This window comes from Sceloporus occidentalis, unplaced genomic scaffold (genome assembly GCF_023333645.1).
Source record: "Sceloporus occidentalis isolate IW3139 unplaced genomic scaffold, rSceOcc1.0.p SCAF_49, whole genome shotgun sequence".
Classification (NCBI taxonomy): Eukaryota; Metazoa; Chordata; class Lepidosauria; order Squamata; family Phrynosomatidae; genus Sceloporus; species Sceloporus occidentalis.
In genome coordinates this window covers 3,798,724-3,817,491 of record NW_028317029.1, presented here as the reverse complement: position 1 = coordinate 3,817,491, position 18,768 = coordinate 3,798,724, and the positions used below count along the sequence as shown (strand labels likewise).

Sequence of the window (18,768 nt, the reverse complement as noted above, 5' to 3'; positions counted from 1 at the left end):
CCAAATCATTCATGTTAACTGGATTTGCTGGGCTGGAGCATCCATTGTTGGTGTCCATGCCGTGATTTGATGTTTTTTGATGAAATGCTTCCATTCTACTGTGTTCTCACTGCAGCCACTAATATACACGCTTCGCCAACCGTTTTACTCTACTGAGGTAGTGGTAGATAGGGAACAGTCTACCAGCAGACATGGTAGAGGTTAGCATTGGGAGGATATTTAAACATGCATTGGATAGATAAATGGCTATCCTGACTCTAAGGTGAAAGACCAAGGATTGATCAAGGTTTGAGTCTTTACAGCCAGAAAATAAGCAGACTAGATGGGCTGAAATAACTTCATAGCAGATAGGAATCAATGATTATCTTCTGCATTGCCCCTGGCTTATTTTCCCGATGAGTCCCAAAGGGCAGTCTTAATAGATTCATCTAAAGGATGCCTGTTTTATGGAGCCATACAAAGTAAAAGGGTATTTAGCACTTCACATGGAAACACTCTTCAGGGCATGCCACACACATGGGGGTTATCCTGACATGGAATGCAAAATTGTGACCTCACTGATCCTTCAATGAAGTCATTTATTTCTACATGTTTGTTTAACAAAAGGAAAAACAAAATAGGATCTGCTAAATATTTTATTAGCCAACATGTAGAACTCATCAACAAAAGAAGAAAAAGGTGAGATAAGTTTCAATAGTCAAAAGCTAGGGTGGTAAAAGTAGAATGGAGCGATCAGTCCCCTAAGGGAGAATCGATCCTATAGTGTAATCGCTGTAATTATTAGCCATCACCTTCTAGACCAAAGAACCTCCACCTAGTAAAGTGTAACTGATTCTAAAATATTAACCCTATCGGACCCGACATACACATTCACGGAGGCGGTAGCTCTATCGTGGCTTTCTAACCCTACCTTCAGTATTAAAAAAAAGGGGGGGGTCAAATTAAACTGAGAAAAAAATATAAACTAAAACACTCAATGTGCGTTACGTGAACAGAAAATACCAAGAATTCTGATTCTGTTTATCTGTGAAGACTCATTATACAGAGCAGTGGACTTGCTTGTAAAATGTGAGTGGCCACTTGGGAGAGGGTATATATTTTTATACATATATTACAGTATATTATGCTTCTATATGCTCTTTTTCTACATATGTTTAATGCACCCGCTTTCTGTATTATCTTGGAATTTATTTTGTGTGGTTACAGCGCAGCTCCCCACTTTTATTAATATTTCTCGTTAAAAACCATCATACTTTGTATGTAAAGGGCCACATAAAGTTTTCACACTAGCTATTAGAACAATTAACGGAATCTTAACAATGGCATCGCATTCGCAGCTGAAGACAGCCATTGTTTGAATAATTAAATCCAAATCCGTTCTCCTTTAAGCCGAGGTAGAAAGATAAAATAAAGAAAGCTCCGTGGATTGAGCAGCACGGATCGCTCTGTATGCGCTGATATAAAGAGATGACGCTCGTGTCATTTTCTATGTGAAATGCGCCTGGAAAGTAACGGTCAATATCCATGCTTACTCTGTGACAACTAGAAGAGCCTTCAGGGAATCCATCTGTCAGACGAAAAATCAACTGTCACTCGCCAACAATCTTGTTTATTGAAAAGATCACGCATGAAAATTAATTGCCAGCAGCAAGAAGGCAGCGTTCACCAGCTGGAAATATCAGCCGCTGCTACTGCAACAGGCATCAGGGAAGCTCTGTTTGTTTTGGTTTTAAAAAACAAATAGCGTCAGTATACAAAGGAAAGCATTTAAAGCGCCATGCCCCCCCCCCCCAAAAAAAACCAAAATGGCTGACCTTTGGGTGATGACATTTTATTCCTTGGCTAGAGGCATGGCTATTGTGTACAGTTTTACCGAGCCCTTTATGCGACTTAGTGACCCACAGGGAGATCTGGAGCCCAAAAAGGGACTTGGCAGAACGTTCTCTGCACTTTCAGAGACTGCAGTTTTTTGCTGATCAATTAGTAGGGATTTTAGGAAACATGAACTCGACAGACAGTCCAAAATTCAGTCGGGAATTCCCGGCAAGGGAGATTGTTAAAGCACATCGTGTAGATGTCCCGGCAGCGGAGGTTGTTTACCCGCATCGCCGCAGCCGGTGGCCGTCCGTACGATGCGCTTAGACAACCTCCCCCCCCCCCGTGGAAAGTGCCGGCAGGGGAGGCTGTCTGAGCGTATCAGAGAGTAGGATACGGGTCCCCTGCACCGCTGCGGGGGATCTGTATCCTAACCTCGCTGCCTGCCCGGCATGCAGTCCCGGGCGTCGGCCGCAAGACCCCGAATATAGGCCGCACCCCCACTTTAAAGACTTAAAGTGGGGGGAAAAAGTGCAGCCTATATTCGAGCCAATACGGTATATATTTGGACTCATATGGCATAGGAATAAAGGTATTCTGAATCTAAGACCATGGACTGCATGGAAAATGGTTCTTATCTGCCATTAAGGTCTATGTTTCGTATATATAGGGAAATCACTCATTAATCCAGAGTCCGTTCTTTTAATAATGGTAATGTTTTGGGTCTTGTGGGGAAGGGATAGAGTGCCTGTATATAACGTGATTGGGATGGTAAGGATAAAGAACTAAATGTAAAATGAATATGCAAAATAAATAGTAATCAGATCATCAATTTATAAACTCAACTAATCAATTACCCTACAAATGGTGAGTGTGTCCGGAAGTGGAGAGTGATTAAAACGAAGGTAAAAGGTGAGGATTTTGTGTGCTTGTGGTGGTGCCTGAGTGTGGCAGCAGTGTTATGGTGTGTAAATGAATTTGATATAGTGTGCTCCAGAAGTGAGTGAGTATATATACGTCATTGAGCAGTGGGAGCAAGCGAGTTGTTGCAGTATTAAGTCTGAATTTCTAGTTTCCAGGCATGTGAAAGGGTGTAAAGAGACACTCAGAGGGTTGCCATTAGAAATTTATTTTATAGACATCGGCTTTCCAATGAAGAAATAGTATCTGCCACTTTAATGCGAGTCTGTACCGCACAGAATTATTGCGATGTAAGCTATGTGCGCAGGGAAGAAATAGGAAGGACAGATGCATCGCAGAGTAAATGTACAAATCCCCGACTATATTTAGAGTCTTAATTGTTTTAGTACAGCATATTGCCTCTCCGAGCACCATTAATTCCATGCTGCGGCTGTTTTGCTTATCCCAGTGGCAGCTAACTGGTTAATTTTGTGGCAGAAACAGAAGGTGATTAAAGGGAGCCGCCAATGGCACAGCTTTTGGAAGAACATTCTGATTACCTATGAACGTGGTTGGGCTTGTCACACTCTGCGTAAATGCTTTGGGTTATTTGGGATATTTGGTTTGAACGGAAGGTACTATCTTACCTCTGGGACGCCGCGAGCCGTGTAACCCGTGACGCAGCCCGCATTATGCCCCCACCCTTCGGTAGGCTACCAGCACCAGACATAGAATAACCATTTGGCCCATCTAGCCTGTCCTTCCCGATGTAAAGACTCAAACCTTAATCAGTACTTAGATTCAGGATAGTCTTTATTGCTAAACCCATGCATGGTTAAGTTCCATCACTGTACTGGCCTCTACCATTTCTAATGGAAGGCTGCTCCACTTATCTACCACTCCTCTCGGTAAAGAACATGACTGTAAAATGAGTTAACAAGCAAGCTGTAGACGGTCTATCTTTAATCAGACTAACGTGATAATGATGCATTGCATCAGCCATTGCCCTTTAAAGTTGTGTTTTCATAAAAATGTGGCAATCAGCTTGTATAAAACATCAATAAACGGCATCAAAGGACAGAGGTGTTTTTCAAGAAGCGGTCTCCTTAAAAAGCCGTGCCGCGGGGCCGGTCTTCTTCCCTGTTTCAGAAGTAAAGTCCAAAGTCAATGAAAGAGGATGAATCCCAAGGTCCTGCCACGGAGTCCGAGGTTCCCATGGCGATGCCACATTACTAGGCACCGGCAATACAATTCTTTTTAATACAAAACAGCGGAAAACCCTTTACGAAGGCCGCATTCTGCTAATACGAGCTTTTCCCCTTTCATTGCAGACATATTTCTGCCTCTGGCACAGAGAAAGCCTTGAATCATATCAAGATTCAAAATACAGTCCGGTAACGGGCAGCTTTCAGCGAGATCTTCACACGGGCGCTCCTGGACGGGATTAGAATGAGCGTGGCGGCAGAAACGTACGGGATGTGGAGTAAATTGGCTCATCGTGGAAATGCCTACCTTGCAAAACCCCATAGCATCTGCCTTTATGGAGAAGAGACAGCTTCATGCGCAACACGGCCTGAGGCTCACCCCCGAGAGCCATCTCTGAATGATCTCATTAACTCGCTACCTTTCAAGATAATTTTAGGAATGTCTGAGATTTCAGGACACCCCCCCTACACCAACATAATCATAAACTTATAAAAGTTTCATATCGCATAGAGAAGAGTTGGACATTTCAATGAACATTACGGCCAATATTGCGAAAACAGGTCATAAACGAAAACTAGAGGGTCGTAGGTTTGGATGGAATGTACGGATGTTTTACTTTACAGGGAGGGTGGTAGATAAATGGAAAAACCCCCAAACAGAAGTGGGGGTAGATTTAGCTTTATGCCCAAGACAAGACCAAGGACTGATTACGGTCTGACTCCTTACAGAAATGGGACAAGTAGATGTGTTGAATGGGTCTTATCTGCTGTCACATTCAGCATTTCCATTATGATTAAGCATGTTTTTTCCCCATACTACCAGCACTCATAGGAAGCTGGGCAGACTTTACAGTTTATTCTCATTTTTGGGATGTAAGAACAGAGCGGCCATCTCGGAGTATCAGGTTTCCGACTGCCGGTATAATATAAACAACTGATAAGAAGTATTTTTATGATGTTTAAAAAGGGGAAATGATAGAGGTGTGTACAGATGTAACCTGCTCTAATCATAATCTGGATGGGACAGATGCTCTTTAAACCCCCCCCCCCCAGTGAGCATCAGATGCCCCCTATGTTTTGCTGACGCAGGTTTCCTACAAACAGGGGTTAGCGTGACCCTCGTAAAAGCCCCTTGACTAACAAGAACAAAGCTTGAGGGAGAACATTTCCAAATCACAATCCCTCTCTCACTCCGGCTGTCTTGCCAGATGCATGAAGTACGTAAGAGATAGAAAAAGGTTAACAAAAAATGTATTCAATCCGAACCTCTCCAAAAAAAAAAAAAAAAAAAAAAGGAAACAAAGTAATGAGGAATTAGTCATCGCCTTTCAGTCCAAAAAAAGATTATAGTCCTGCGGTGTCCAATTTTGTGCATTTTTAAATGTGGCATTTTGAGGTTGCCTAGGTTACGGAAGAAAGATTGCGACGTCTTTGTGGGTAAGCGTGTGTATTAATCCGGAGTGCCAGCTGCTGGTTACCATAGCGCCGCTTAGCAGGAGCAAACCATTTAAAGAGGGAAAAGGTAAGGTAATTGACAAAGAAACTCGATTATAGCAAGTAAGTTTCACAAGTAAACACTTAAATCACCCGCGGAGCGGGTCACCGCATCGAGCCGGGAATCGTACGATACACAGATTGTTCCCAATTCCCTGCTGTCTAATCGCACGCAACTTGTTTTTTTTTTAAGACGCGTCTCATCTTCCAGAGGCCGAAACTTCTCAGTATCACAGAAACACTTGATCGATATTCGTACCCAGCTGTCCCTAAACCGCAAAGCTCCATCATCCTCAGCCAAACTCATAACCGATATGCCACGCACACAGGAAACTGTCCCTGCCATGCACATTGGGGCAATTTACTTACCCCAATGGGGTGATTAACTCTGAATGAATTGTCCTACAAAGCTCTCACCAACACCGCTCCCCTCTACCTATCCTCCCTCATCAGCAAATATACTCCAGCCCGCCCTCTAAGATCCAACAATGACCTGCTCCTCGCATCTTCACTCATCACCCCCTGCCATGGACTTCTCTCACGCAGCACCAACCCTCTGGAACTCTCTTCCGCGTGCTGTCCAACTCTCACCAACGCTATCCTCCTTCAAACACTCCCTGAAAAGCTCTCTACAGGGAAGCCTACCACTGACAGACATCAAAACTTCCCTCACATCCACTTACAACCCTTATCTCCCCCTACATTAACGTCATTCACTACCACGCAGTCCTCACCGCCTGTTTCTCACCCCTTGTCCACCTAGAACAAGTACTTGTCGTTATCTGTATCATTTTCTTTGTACAGCGCTGCGGAATCTGTCGGCACTTTATAAATAAAGCAAAATAATAACTGCCAATGACACTGCCTCAAGTTTTTTTTTCTCTCCTCATAAGAAGGTTGGCCCTTCGTGATAGATGTTAAAATGGCAACTCCTGCAAATTCCTGCCACCGGTTTGATTCTGGTCTTAGCTTCCCCGCTCTGAAACCCGATTTACAAGCGTGCGCTAACCCTGCTGGAAAACATTCCGTATAATTTGTTAATAAGAAAGAAAGCCTTGTCTTCATTTTCGAAGTTGAAAGAAGAAGTGTAATGTGCGGTAATGCGCCAGCAATGTCTGCAATACATTGTTAATAAATGTTCCAGACAGAGGACATCGCCTGGAGTTTAATTCAGCAGAGAATCATGAAAAATAAGTTTTATATTCTTAACCTTATTGGACCACAACAAATTGACATCACATAAAGCGGTCATTTAACGGTCATTTTCTTTAATGTTAATGTGGCTAATTATGTGACCCTCCAATTCAGCTGTTATCCAATTTTAACTACTTGATGTTTCCAGTTAATAAGGCCCGGGGGCCAGCTGCACCTTCCCTACATTCCAGTTCCTCGGCTACCATCACCAGGACCTTTCTTCTGTTCTTGGAGACACAAGGGATCTTCTGCTTGTTGCTTTACTGAAACAAGTACTGAGGCTGTTGGACACCCACTCAAGATCCATCCTGGAAGGACAATTTCTGACCAATTTTGGGGCATGGCTTATCACTGGCTGGATTCATGCCCAGAGAATCATTGACTACAAGATGACACCCAACCCTGGCATTACTTCTTCCAACTGGAGCTGCATACTTTATGTTCCTCCAAGGCTGAGCACCGTCATGGACCTGGGCTCTAGAACCTCCAGACCAAAGGTCCCTTAGCATGACAGGCATATACACCACATAGTTAAGCGTTGCCCCTGTATTTTCAGCTCGGTTGAACACACCTTGGCTAATTCTATCTGATGCTTTAGAAGAAATGAATCCTGTACTGCATGTCAGCCAATCACGAAATATAGAAAACAAATTGGCTGCCGCGCCGAGAGTCTGCTCAGTGACTCGAGGAAAAAAGCGGATCGTTCATCAGCTGTTTGTTTCACACGGTGACAACCTGGTGACAAATTGGATCATCACCGGGAAAGGGTGACACTATTAAATATCTTTTCATGTTTCATGTGTCAAAACACCCTCTATCCTTCGTTGCACTATATAAACCCGACGCCGGGAAGGGCTGGCAGGGCTGGGGAAAAAGTACCGCTTTTAGGAGTTTATATATCACGGCTCAACATTAGAAATCAGAAAGCACATCTTTGTAGAAACTGATGCATGGTAGCAGAAACTTCTAGCACCCACCGGTAAAACGTTAGAAGCCACGGCGGCGTTCCACCTAACTGCTGCGTACAGCAACTCCCATCATGCTCATCTACAGCATCAGAAGCTGCACATCGAAAAAAATTATCAATTAGATTCTATAAGGTTTACCTTGGATAGGAAGAAGGTTTATTTCACCCATCTCTGCAGTGTCTTTAAAACCCAAACCCAAATGTGTTCGTACCGTGATGCCCTCCTCGGAGAAGCTCGTTTAAGTGCATGTAGTTTAATATTAAAAAGAGCCGCAATGAAACACAGAACAAGGTGGCTTTCTGAAATATGGTTTAGCTACGGGGTTACTTCATTTATTATATTATAACGTACGAGAGCAGAAGGCCCATGGAGACAGAGTAAGAACCATTCGGCCCATTATTCTTGATGTAAAAACTTAGACCTTAATCAGTCGTTGACCGCGTCTTAGATTCTGGAGCTACCTCACTGTTTTAGACCACTTTCTCTATAAACTTCCTTACATTACATCTAAAAAAACAGGTTATAAGAGAATCAGCACCTCTACTGCCACAACGTGCTATATTATACTACACACTTTACATTTTAGCCTTAAAGCTTGACCCGAACACCCTTTTTACACATATGCATTAAGGCACCGGAGTGCTTTCATTGCATTACGATTCACAGCCAGGTCTTACTTTACTTTACTTTTACTTTATGTCATCTCCCTTGGCTAAAATATTGAATGAATATTTACTGTTACTGCGCGTCATACGAGTTCCCTGCATGAGGAGCAGAAAGCAAGGATTCCTGCAATGCAGTAGGGCTGCAACTAACGATTATTGTCATAATCGATTAGTTGGCCGATTATTTTTTCGATTAATCAGATAAAAAAATTCAAATTTTCATTTATTTAAAATAATTTAATAAAGTAACGTAAGATGTAAGAAAACTGCAGAATAAAAAACCTGATAACAATGCATTTCTTGTTTTTATTTCCCAACCTGCCCCCCCAAGTTATGCATATTTGAGCCCAGGATTGCCACACTGCCCTCCCCAGACATGCCACACTGCCCTCCCCAGACATGCCACACTGCCCTCCCCAGACATGCCACACTGCCCTCCCCAGACATGCCACACATATGCCTTATATAGCCTATATGCCTTATACCCCCAGATATGTCACTCCGTCCTCCCAAGGTATGCCGTATACCCCCCTGATATGCCATTGTGCCCTCATACATTTGCAGACTCGTTCACAGACACAATACTTTTATAAATAAATACAGGATTAAACTTCACTGCCCCCAGGATTTAGATTCCCCTCAGTTTGCCCCCCTTTACCTCTAACTGCACCTTAAGTTAACTTTATTTAATAACAACTGCCCCTAAATTAACCCTAAACACCCCATCAACCACAACTGCCCCTAACTTAACCCTAAACACCCCATCAACCACAATTAACCCTAAACACCCCACTAACTATAACTGCCCCTAAATTAACTCTAAACCCCCTCACTAACTATAACTGCCCCTAAATTAACCCTAAACACCCCACTAACTATAACTGCCCCTAAATTAACCCTAAACACCCCACTAACTATAACTGCCCCTTAAATTAACCCTAAACACCCCACTAACTATAACTGCCCCTAAATTAACCCTAAACACCCCACTAACTATAACACCCCCTAAATTAACCCTAAACACCCCACTTACTATAACTGCCCCTAAATTAACCCTAAAAACCCCATTAACTATAACTGCCCATAACTTTCAGCAGCCCAAATATAAAATGTTATACTCACCAGTGAGTTCTTGAGCCATGTTGACGGTATCGGAAATGGGCGGGGCCAATCGGCACATTGGCCCCGCCCCTTTCTCCCTGTCCCTCCCTGCAGTCACTGACAATTGGCCCCGCCCCTTTCTCACTGTCCCTCCTTGCAGCCAATTGGCAGTGACTGCAGGGAGGGACTGGAAAAAGGAAGTGAGTGGGTGGGCCAATCGGCAGTGACTGCAGGGAGGAACTGTAGGTAGGAGCTGCTGCTGTGAGTCAGACACTAAACATTTGCTCTGAAAAAACCCTCATTTTATAATCGATAAAAATCGATTCAACTAATCGATAATGAAATTCGTTGGCAACGATTTTCATTATCGATTTTATCGATTAGTTGTTGCAGCCCTGCAATGCAGTAAAGACAGCGACGGCAGATCAGAACCAGAATAGGATCCCAAAAACGGGGCTAATCACTAAATCAATTAGGACAAACATACAGGACACACGCACTTATATCTCTATCCTGGTGCGGAATTTTAATCGACAAGTATTGATTTACAAACCTACGTGTTAATATATTTGCGCCACGGGAGCTTTCCACATGACACTGATGCTAGTCAAATATTAATAACTAACTCAACAATAGGGAGAGATGACTTACTGAGGAAGAATAATCATGCAGATCCTGTTAACACAACATAAAGATGGAAGTTCCCATGATATACACATAACATTGGCTTCTACTAAACAAATATTGCTTACCAGAACCAGTAAACACTTATATACATTATTACTGGGCTACAATATTCTGCAGCACCGTACAGTTGAACTACAGGTTAAGTAATAAACACTGAACCCAGCAGCCATTAAGCTCTTATGGATGACCATGAGGTAAATATGCACTTGGGATGTATAAATCCCCGAAGCAGAATATATAGCATTGTCAGCGACAACAGAAGAAAGACACTTAAGAACAATTATGTCTGTGGATTTAAAGGAAAGCAGACAATGGCATAAAGGGTGAATAGGAGCGAGCGGGGTGCTGGGTTGTATAGCGAGAGGCATTAGTAGCGGGGAGAGATAAGTGGTTCTGCCACGTTACAGATCTTATGGTGAGAATTCAGAGTATTCTGTACAGCCGTGAAACCCGGAGATTTAGAAAGTTTACAGAGATGGTGGAATAGCCTTTCATCAGAAGTGATGAAGGCTAATACAGTGAAGAAATTTAAGCACGCACGACATAATCTATCCACAATCTTAGATGAGACCAAAGACGGCTCTGCCATGTTGCAGAAGTACAGGGAAGAGCTGGGAGAAGAAGAAGAGGAGCTGGAGTAGAAGAAAAGGAAATAGTGAAAAGGAGAAGTGGAGACATTGAAGTGGCTGTCGCGTAAGGTAGGGAGATATTGAGCGAGATAACAAAATAACAGAACGAGCGCGCAAGCAAAAGAGCGCACAAAAAGGCTGGAAATAAAAAAAATTATTTGAAAACAAACAGACCAAAAACTAAACAAAAAATTTTGAATATGCATTCTGATAAATAGGTTATAAGAGCGACATGCAAGCCAGATTCCAGAAGTATTAATTAAAACACTTAACACAAATCTGCATATTTCATCCGCTCTATTGATTAATGTAAAGGCCGTTATTCAGGTGGCGTGATTTTAATCCATAGGCATTACGTATGATGCTATTCCCATCTATCAAAAGGTAATCGTAACATTGTTCTCCTAGAAACCGGACTCAATATGGAACGCTCTTCCGTATCTGCGAAACGTTCTATAAATCCTCGAGCGGACCGGGCTGCCAAGCTTCGTAGAGCGCGGCTTTCAGATGCCTTGTAAGAAGACAAAGTGCTCTTTAATAGTTAGCTTAACAAGTCTTTTAGACTTGCATGAAAGAATAATTATTTTCCATTTCCAATGCACTGTAGAGATGATTATCCTGGCATTGTTCAAAGTACTACGAGCGAAATGAAGACGATCAGACAAGGCCACAGTCATTTGCCGAAAGGAGTCCTACTTTTTTGGAACGTGGCAATAATTCAACAGACATACAATTGTTGCCTTTATCTTTCAACCAAATATAAAAGACAGCTGGATCCACCACCTCTAGTGCTACAAAGGATATAAATATGTTAGAGTATCACTGGACAAGAGCAGGAACTTTTTTATTTCCATTAATGATAAAATACGCATATTTCTTAGGAAATGGAGAGCTTGCATGATACACCACGAGTGTAGTGAACACGGTAACACATACACGTATGTAATCTGCAAAGAGGCAAATCACGCACATAGACACGGCAGCTTAGACGCAAAACACTAGGCTGTCCGGTCACTTGAAATCTTAATTATAAACGGCCATTTCTCTTACCTCTACTTTTTTGCTGGCTGCTCTCCTTGCTGCCTTCTCCTTCAGCCTCCTTTCCTGAAATAAAGATGAAGGCATCGTGTTAGTAACTTGCCCAAAGCTTTGTTGCTTATAACAGCAGAAAAAAAGGAGATCACAGACCCCGTCTTAAAGAAATTCATATTCTAGGTGCTGTCCCACTAATAAAAGATAAGTACACTCTCACATCTTATACAAATTGACCTATTCTTCGCTCATAGAGTTTAATTGTATGAAAGATACAAAGAAACCGACGAGGAGTATCATATGACAATTCGGGCCTCTCAGCACAAAGTATAACCCGATTTAAGGATAATGCGTTGAACATTACCAACATTGATATTTGTATATCTGTAGCACCCGAAGCATTACATTTAGCAGTCAGTGGAACCGCACCTTTAAATTTCAGAAAGCACCGCTCTCTCGTGGTTTTGGAAATTAAAAGCACTCACAGCGTGAAAATATAAAACGTCTGCAATGTTTGTGTACATTACATATAAAATGACTCGTTTACTTTTTTTCCTGGGTTTTTGCCCGTGTTTTGTGCTCTCGGGAATACGGGGATTTATGTCACTAATAGAACAGAACATGACGGGCAGAGAATGCGGGCAGACGACTAACTCCGGGTTTATAAATCTCATCACGTTCACATCCGTTTGGGGATTTGTTATTCCGACAGCAGTTATTCACAGATTATTAACCAAAACTAGATCTTTTAAGACCACTGTCTTCAGAAGCTGCCGAGGACACGATATACCGGCCCGCCTGGTTGGGCTGATACAACATGGGGGTTTAATCTCTACAAGGAGGGCTGTCAGGGGAGTTTGCAGGAGAGTTGTGTTACCTCCCTCGCTTGGCTATTTATTATGAAGGGCCGAGCTGTCCCTGTATAATGACACTTGGAGGAAAGGTCACTATTTAATAATACATTGTACAGGGCCGGCCAACTCTTCATGCTGCAGAAACACACTGGGGATGGACCTTCATAACATTTCAAGACTTTCAGTTTAGCTTCATTAAAGTCTCTCATTTGGATTACTGGGGTTCAGATAAGGTTTTAAAGTCTCTCATTTGCATTAATGGGGTTCAGATAAGGTTTTGAATTGCTTCTCTCATTTGGATTAATGGAGTCCAGAAAAGGCTCATTTTGGTGAAAGCACTGCACAGTCCCACTAATTCAGATCCTTGATAAGCAATATAGCCATGGAAAATGAGATAGGACTCTCCAAACTTGGGGTACTTGGATCTAGTGACGGGCTGAGCCGCACATGGCCGTATAGCTTGACGGAATCCCAACATGTATCCCTTGGGTGTTTTTAAATAGTATTTGGCGGGTGTGCATCGAGCTTTTGCTTTGTTATGTGTATATTAGGAATAGGGAAAGGCAAGGCGAGTCTGTGTTCGCAGACGGATCATCTCCCTGCCTCCTGTTATCTGCATTCGGCGCGATAAGGAGAAGTCCTCTGGTAGCGTTGCAACAAAAGGCAATTTGCATTCAGCAGCGGTATGCAAAGAGAAATATAATGAGATACGAGATGATTTATTTCCTTAATCTGCAGTAAGTAGGAGAAAGGAAACTGTCTACATTTTTTTGCAGCAATATCTGAACTTCACTAATGCAAATGTATTCCGCGTTCCTGTGCCAAGGAGGAAGAGGCAGCCCGCAGGTCTAAGCTCGTGCAACACGCGCCGCAGTAAACCGAGAGCTGGTGTCAGCTTTTAAATATGGAAAAGACTATTCTGCGGCGTTGTGTTTAAAGAGCTCAGTACTTCCAACAACGGGGAGAACGTTCGGGAGCTTAAAGCCGCTTTAAAACCGCAGCCTTTTTGCGTATGATCTTCTCCAGATTCTAGAGGGGGCGCGGTTACTTGGAGTCCGTAAAGTCAAGGTGACTTAGTTTCACTGTTATTTGGCTTTAATGGATGTTTTTTTTCTCAAATAGGAACAGCTAGACATTCCCCAAGTATGCCCTAGACTCAGCAGTTACTCTACGGCGTCCCCAGGTGCTATACTTAACACAGCTGACTTGGATTCCTGCGTCTCCACAAATCCCACCGCGTTCCTTCCAGATACTGACCTGTCATTTTTAATCCTTATTAAATATTCCGGTGGGATATCCACGCTTTCCACCATAATCCCCACCATGTCTAGTTATATCAGGAAGATGCAGCAGAAAAAGACTTCCTAAGATCTTGTTGTTTGTCTATCAATACATGAGCTGATTTCTGCCGAATCCCCCCTGTATGAATTTGCCCCGGCCCCCACCCCGCCGGCTGAGTGCACTGCAGGAGATGCGTTCGGCCAAATATATCCGACTACAAGTTATATATTCCCCCTCCAGTCAGCATCAGCTTGGGGAGCGCTGCGAGCGGAGTCCGTTCAGACACTGCGCATGTGTGAAAAGTGCTCCCATTGATTTCAATGGGAGCGCTTTCCTGCCACTGATTGACCTCTTCAATGGTCTAAGCAAATAAAACGGGTCCTTAAGGGGTTAAAGTACACACATGGTTCTTTAATACACGTTCCGCTTTAGTGGGGCTGTCAGACAGTAAGCTGTCCCTTTTAAAGATAAGAACAATATTTTTTCCAAGGTTAGCAAAAAAATAAATAAATAAAAGAACCCCGCATATTTTAATATGAAACATTACTCCTCTATTGCAGGGGATCCGCTTTGAAATGCCTGACTCAGCATGCACCGATCAGATTAGTCTCCGTGATGCGCAGTAACTTGTTTAGCAGCCGCTTTGTTTTTAAGACGTACTTCCATACTGAATACCGATATAGAAATATTGATATGGAAATGCATAATCCCTCCGAGCCGATGTCATCACAGGCAGCGGCTGCAGATATTAAGCCCGGGAAATACATTTATCTCCGAGTCGATAAACAACCCTTTGTTACATGTTATAAAACACATGCTAAAAAAAATAAAATAAAATAGAAGATGAAATATAATAAAAACCTTAAAGGGACACAATGACCAGGGCAGGATTTATTCACTAAAGATATGAGCGCCCCTTTAAGTCAGCTATATATTTAAAACTCACATTTTGAATGATGGGGATAACATTTAATTCATATACCGAAGATATCAATATTTAAATAGTAGAGGAATTAAATCGTATCCCCATCAATTTAGAGTTGCAGTTCCATTTATTTGGTTTAATTCCGCACACTTTTCCTAGTACCGACGAATGCCAAGACACTGAAGTTATTCGTAAATCATAAGATGTTGCCTTATTCAGAATTTTCTATGGAATTCTTAATTGTCGCGTGACACAAAAGCCTGCGCTGATAGGCCGTTCCCATGGTTGAAACTGATAGAAACTATAATTAACGTAGAATGTCACCTTTAATGAAGGCTTTGATCAGCTTGTACCAAGCGCTCGTCTTTCTGAGGAACACAGACACGCACATTCGGAGCTTGGACAAACATGCTGGGTTTAGACATTTAAAGGATAAGTCCCAGGGAAAATAAGGATTATTAGAGAGCTGCACACAATATGTTAGCACCGAAGAAACCCCCCCCAACAAACCTCACGTATCTGCAGACCTGTAGCTTACCATTATAGACTGATATTTTGGGTGACAATCCCTGCTCCACCACCACACTGGGCCAAGTCTTCATGGCAACGTTAATTAAGTACTGTGCGATAAAATCCTTCCCATCGTATATTTGTATTAGAGTGTCAGTCTCCAGGTAATTAAGACTCTATTGCTTACTACAAGGCAGTACGAGTCAGTGTTTTCCTAATAGATTGGGCTACGTTTATAGAACCTATTTCTAATATGACAATACTAATGGTAACTGCATTGCTGGCCTTTTCCTTCTCAGACCGGAAGGATCTAGAAGTGAGATTTTTTAAAGGGGAATCCGTTTTCCCCAAAATTGGTGATCTACGCTGTCTCATTCATACTGCTCATTGTCTCGGGTTGTTGCTCATTCCATGGGCATGAATGAACCTTTAAATTCCCAATTATATTACTTCTTTGAGTTAAGAAAATATTGTACCCCCATAGACGCCCCGCCACTAATCCAGGATGTTTTATCTATATCTAATGGCAAACACTGGGGTTTATTCACTAAAGGGAGAGTTGACAGGCGAGGAACAGTTTGATCTCTCTCACTTCACTATTCATTTACAAAGGGCCATCACTACCAATTTTGTTCAGGAAGAAAGGCTGAGTTGGCCCCATACAAGGCATTAGTTAATGGGTGAGAAGACTTTGGAGACATTTTGTTGATCTAACTATACATTAAACAGGGCCAGCCAAGCTCTTTCTTTCACATAATATAGAAGCTGAAACCCAAATCCAAGAGATCCAAGGTGAGAAATGAGGAGCAAATAATCTTACTGAGCACCAAGGCAATTACTGGGATTCTGTCATCTTTAGAGGATAAATCCCAATTCAATTAGAAAATAAAAATGTCCTGCTAAATTGTAGGAATCAAGAGCAGAGAGAATCTTTTTTTGGGGATTTTAACTGTAAGACAACCTGGTGTAAATAAACTATAATGATCCTGTATTAAGCAAATGGAGTAGCCCATTAGGCTTAAGTGTGTAATAAACGAGCCCTACTTTACTTTAACAAGATATGTAAAAAGAAAATCATATTAAAGTGAAAAATACATAGAAAGGTGAATGAGAAGTAAAAGATTTTATGAGAAATTGAACCAATTATTTTTTTATTGAATGGCTCTAGTACTTCCTAAAATACCTAGTAATTTTGAGTTATATTAAATATAACATTTATATATATATACACAAATAAAATTAAAAAAGTACATCAAGCTCCAGATTGTGGCCAACTAATTTAAACTTGGACATCATTTGGGTAGATGAATGAATATATATTTATATACTACATTTTGTTGCATAATAGGTAATTAATTGTAGCCTTATGACAAAAAAAAAATACTTAAAAAGGCTTTGTTGCTAATAAAACATAAAAGTTTTCTTGTAAGTCTCTGCGTTTGTTTAAAAAGACTTAAATAACCAATTTACTTTTTTCTTAAGAAAGAATATATAAAATCCCCTGTGTGTGTCTGACATCCTTCAATTAGATGTTACATCCCCTGAGTGCAGCGCCATACACAAGACTGAAAATATACAGCATTTTATAGCTAATAAGCCACTCTCCCCCTTTTCTACAAAACTAGCTATTATCCAAACACCTCCTGAATGAAGACTTGAGAAGGCAACTCGTTAAGGGTTTCAATGCACTGCAAGAAAATATTTAATTGGAGCGCTAATTAAAGCTAAAATAATTTAAAATTTGATCCTAAATATACCACTCTGCAATTAGATATTTTAACCCTTCAGTGGGTTATATATATATATATATATATATATATATATATATATATATATATATATATATATATATATATATATATATATACATATACATACACACACCATGATTTTTTATATTTATTAAAATCATGGTCTAGTGAAGAAAGCCCCAAGGCTTGGAAATGTATGCAGGGTAACAGATGTTTGGTAGAACATGCTCTCTAAAAAGACTCTTGATTCAGGGTTTAGGCTGGTAAGAACACAATCAAGTTCCAACAAAGTTTAATTGAAGCTTCACAGGGTAATTCTCAAATGCTATGGGTACTGCCTAGATCTCCTGGTTAGGTAGTAGGTCCTCCTGGGTGCCAGAAACACCTATAAAGTAAATTATCTGGTACCTAGCCAAAGGTCCTGTGGGATCTGGATCCCGCTCTGCTGTGCTCCACAGGGCTGTATATGTGGGGTGATACCCTACGTCTAATGCAGGTTGGCCCACCAGGACCAAGCTCAACCAGATGCTCTTCTTCCCCTGCAACGTCATACGTAGTGTTCTGCCTCAAAGGCACGCAGCGCGGGAAAAGAACCTCCATGGTTTAAACGGGGTGGGTACAAGGGTGATCTGCGATTTCCACAATCTGTCCATTGAGTAGAGGTGAACTGGGCATCCCAATCGTCAGAGTCTAAGCTAGAAAGGGATCTGGCCAGGTTTGCTGAAATAACAATGTGGCTTAACAACAGCTTAATATTTAGGTCTATGGAGGAAAACCTTTATTTCATTTGCCTGCCATAAAATAAATCAGGTCAGGCTGGGTTCCGAGTACGGAATGCCACCGAAACACAAACCCAGTCCTGTCCTACTCCAGAGTTTTGGAAGATGGCGAGGAAAGAAATAAGTAAAAGAAGCTTTGTACCAGACATTAGCATATATAGCAATGCGACGCTCCAAGAAGAATATGTAGAGACGGGAATTTCCTTTTAACATTCAGTAAAGGATTTGGTCCGAAGCTGAACCCTTTCGCTCACGACTGGTCCTGTTTTACCGCTTGCAGCAGTGAAGATAATATACGGTGTTAAGGATTAGATAAATCCTGCTGCTCAAACACACCTGCTTAATAAAAGCAGCGAGTGATTTGTTGTAATAGCCTGCTACTTTGCAAAAGCTATGGTTTAGGGCGTAGTAAATTAATGTTTTCATTAGCGCTTTGTTCATTATTCTTTTTGCAGAGATTCAACATTTTCTCATCAGTGAGCAGCTGTACTTATTAAAGAGATTAAACGAATACATTAATTACAGATTCATTAAAACTATGGCAAAAAAACTGAAGCTTTAGGCAAAAACAAAAGCAAAAAAAAAAAACAGTAGCTAAAATCAAAAGACCCAAAAGCAGCTTATATTTTCTGTGCATTTATGACCGATGAGTTATTTAAAGGCTGGCTGCACAAGCCCCATAGTGCAAAGGGTAATATTATTCATTATTGTTACTGATATCCGTAAACTGAAGCCCCCCCAGCCCACCTCCCCGTGTCGAGCTTCTATGAGAAACACTCTGAGGGTCCTTGGCACCATCTCTTTGTCCATCTTGGTAGCCAACTTGTTAGTATTATTGCTAAAAAGGTTGCGGGGAATTCATTAAATTAAGAAATGTTAAGCCAGAGGAACAGTGATACTCGGGTTTATTCTTTCAAACAAATGGCGCTTCACTAACAGCTTGTTTGGTCTACCCATGGCTGCCATCTACTAGCTTGG

General features: G+C 41.6%; 1 protein-coding gene across 1 annotated transcript in view; it reads right to left on the bottom strand.

Annotated features, from left to right (window-relative positions):
- LOC149288925 (putative ATP-dependent RNA helicase DDX10) overlaps positions 1–18,768 on the bottom strand; it is an 89,282-nt gene that overhangs the window by 22,642 nt on the left and 47,872 nt on the right. Inside the window, exon 16 of the mRNA XM_089491185.1 lies at positions 11,709–11,762. Within this exon, the coding sequence (XP_089347311.1) occupies positions 11,709–11,762 (54 nt within the window). The remainder of the gene's footprint in view (positions 1–11,708; positions 11,763–18,768) is intronic.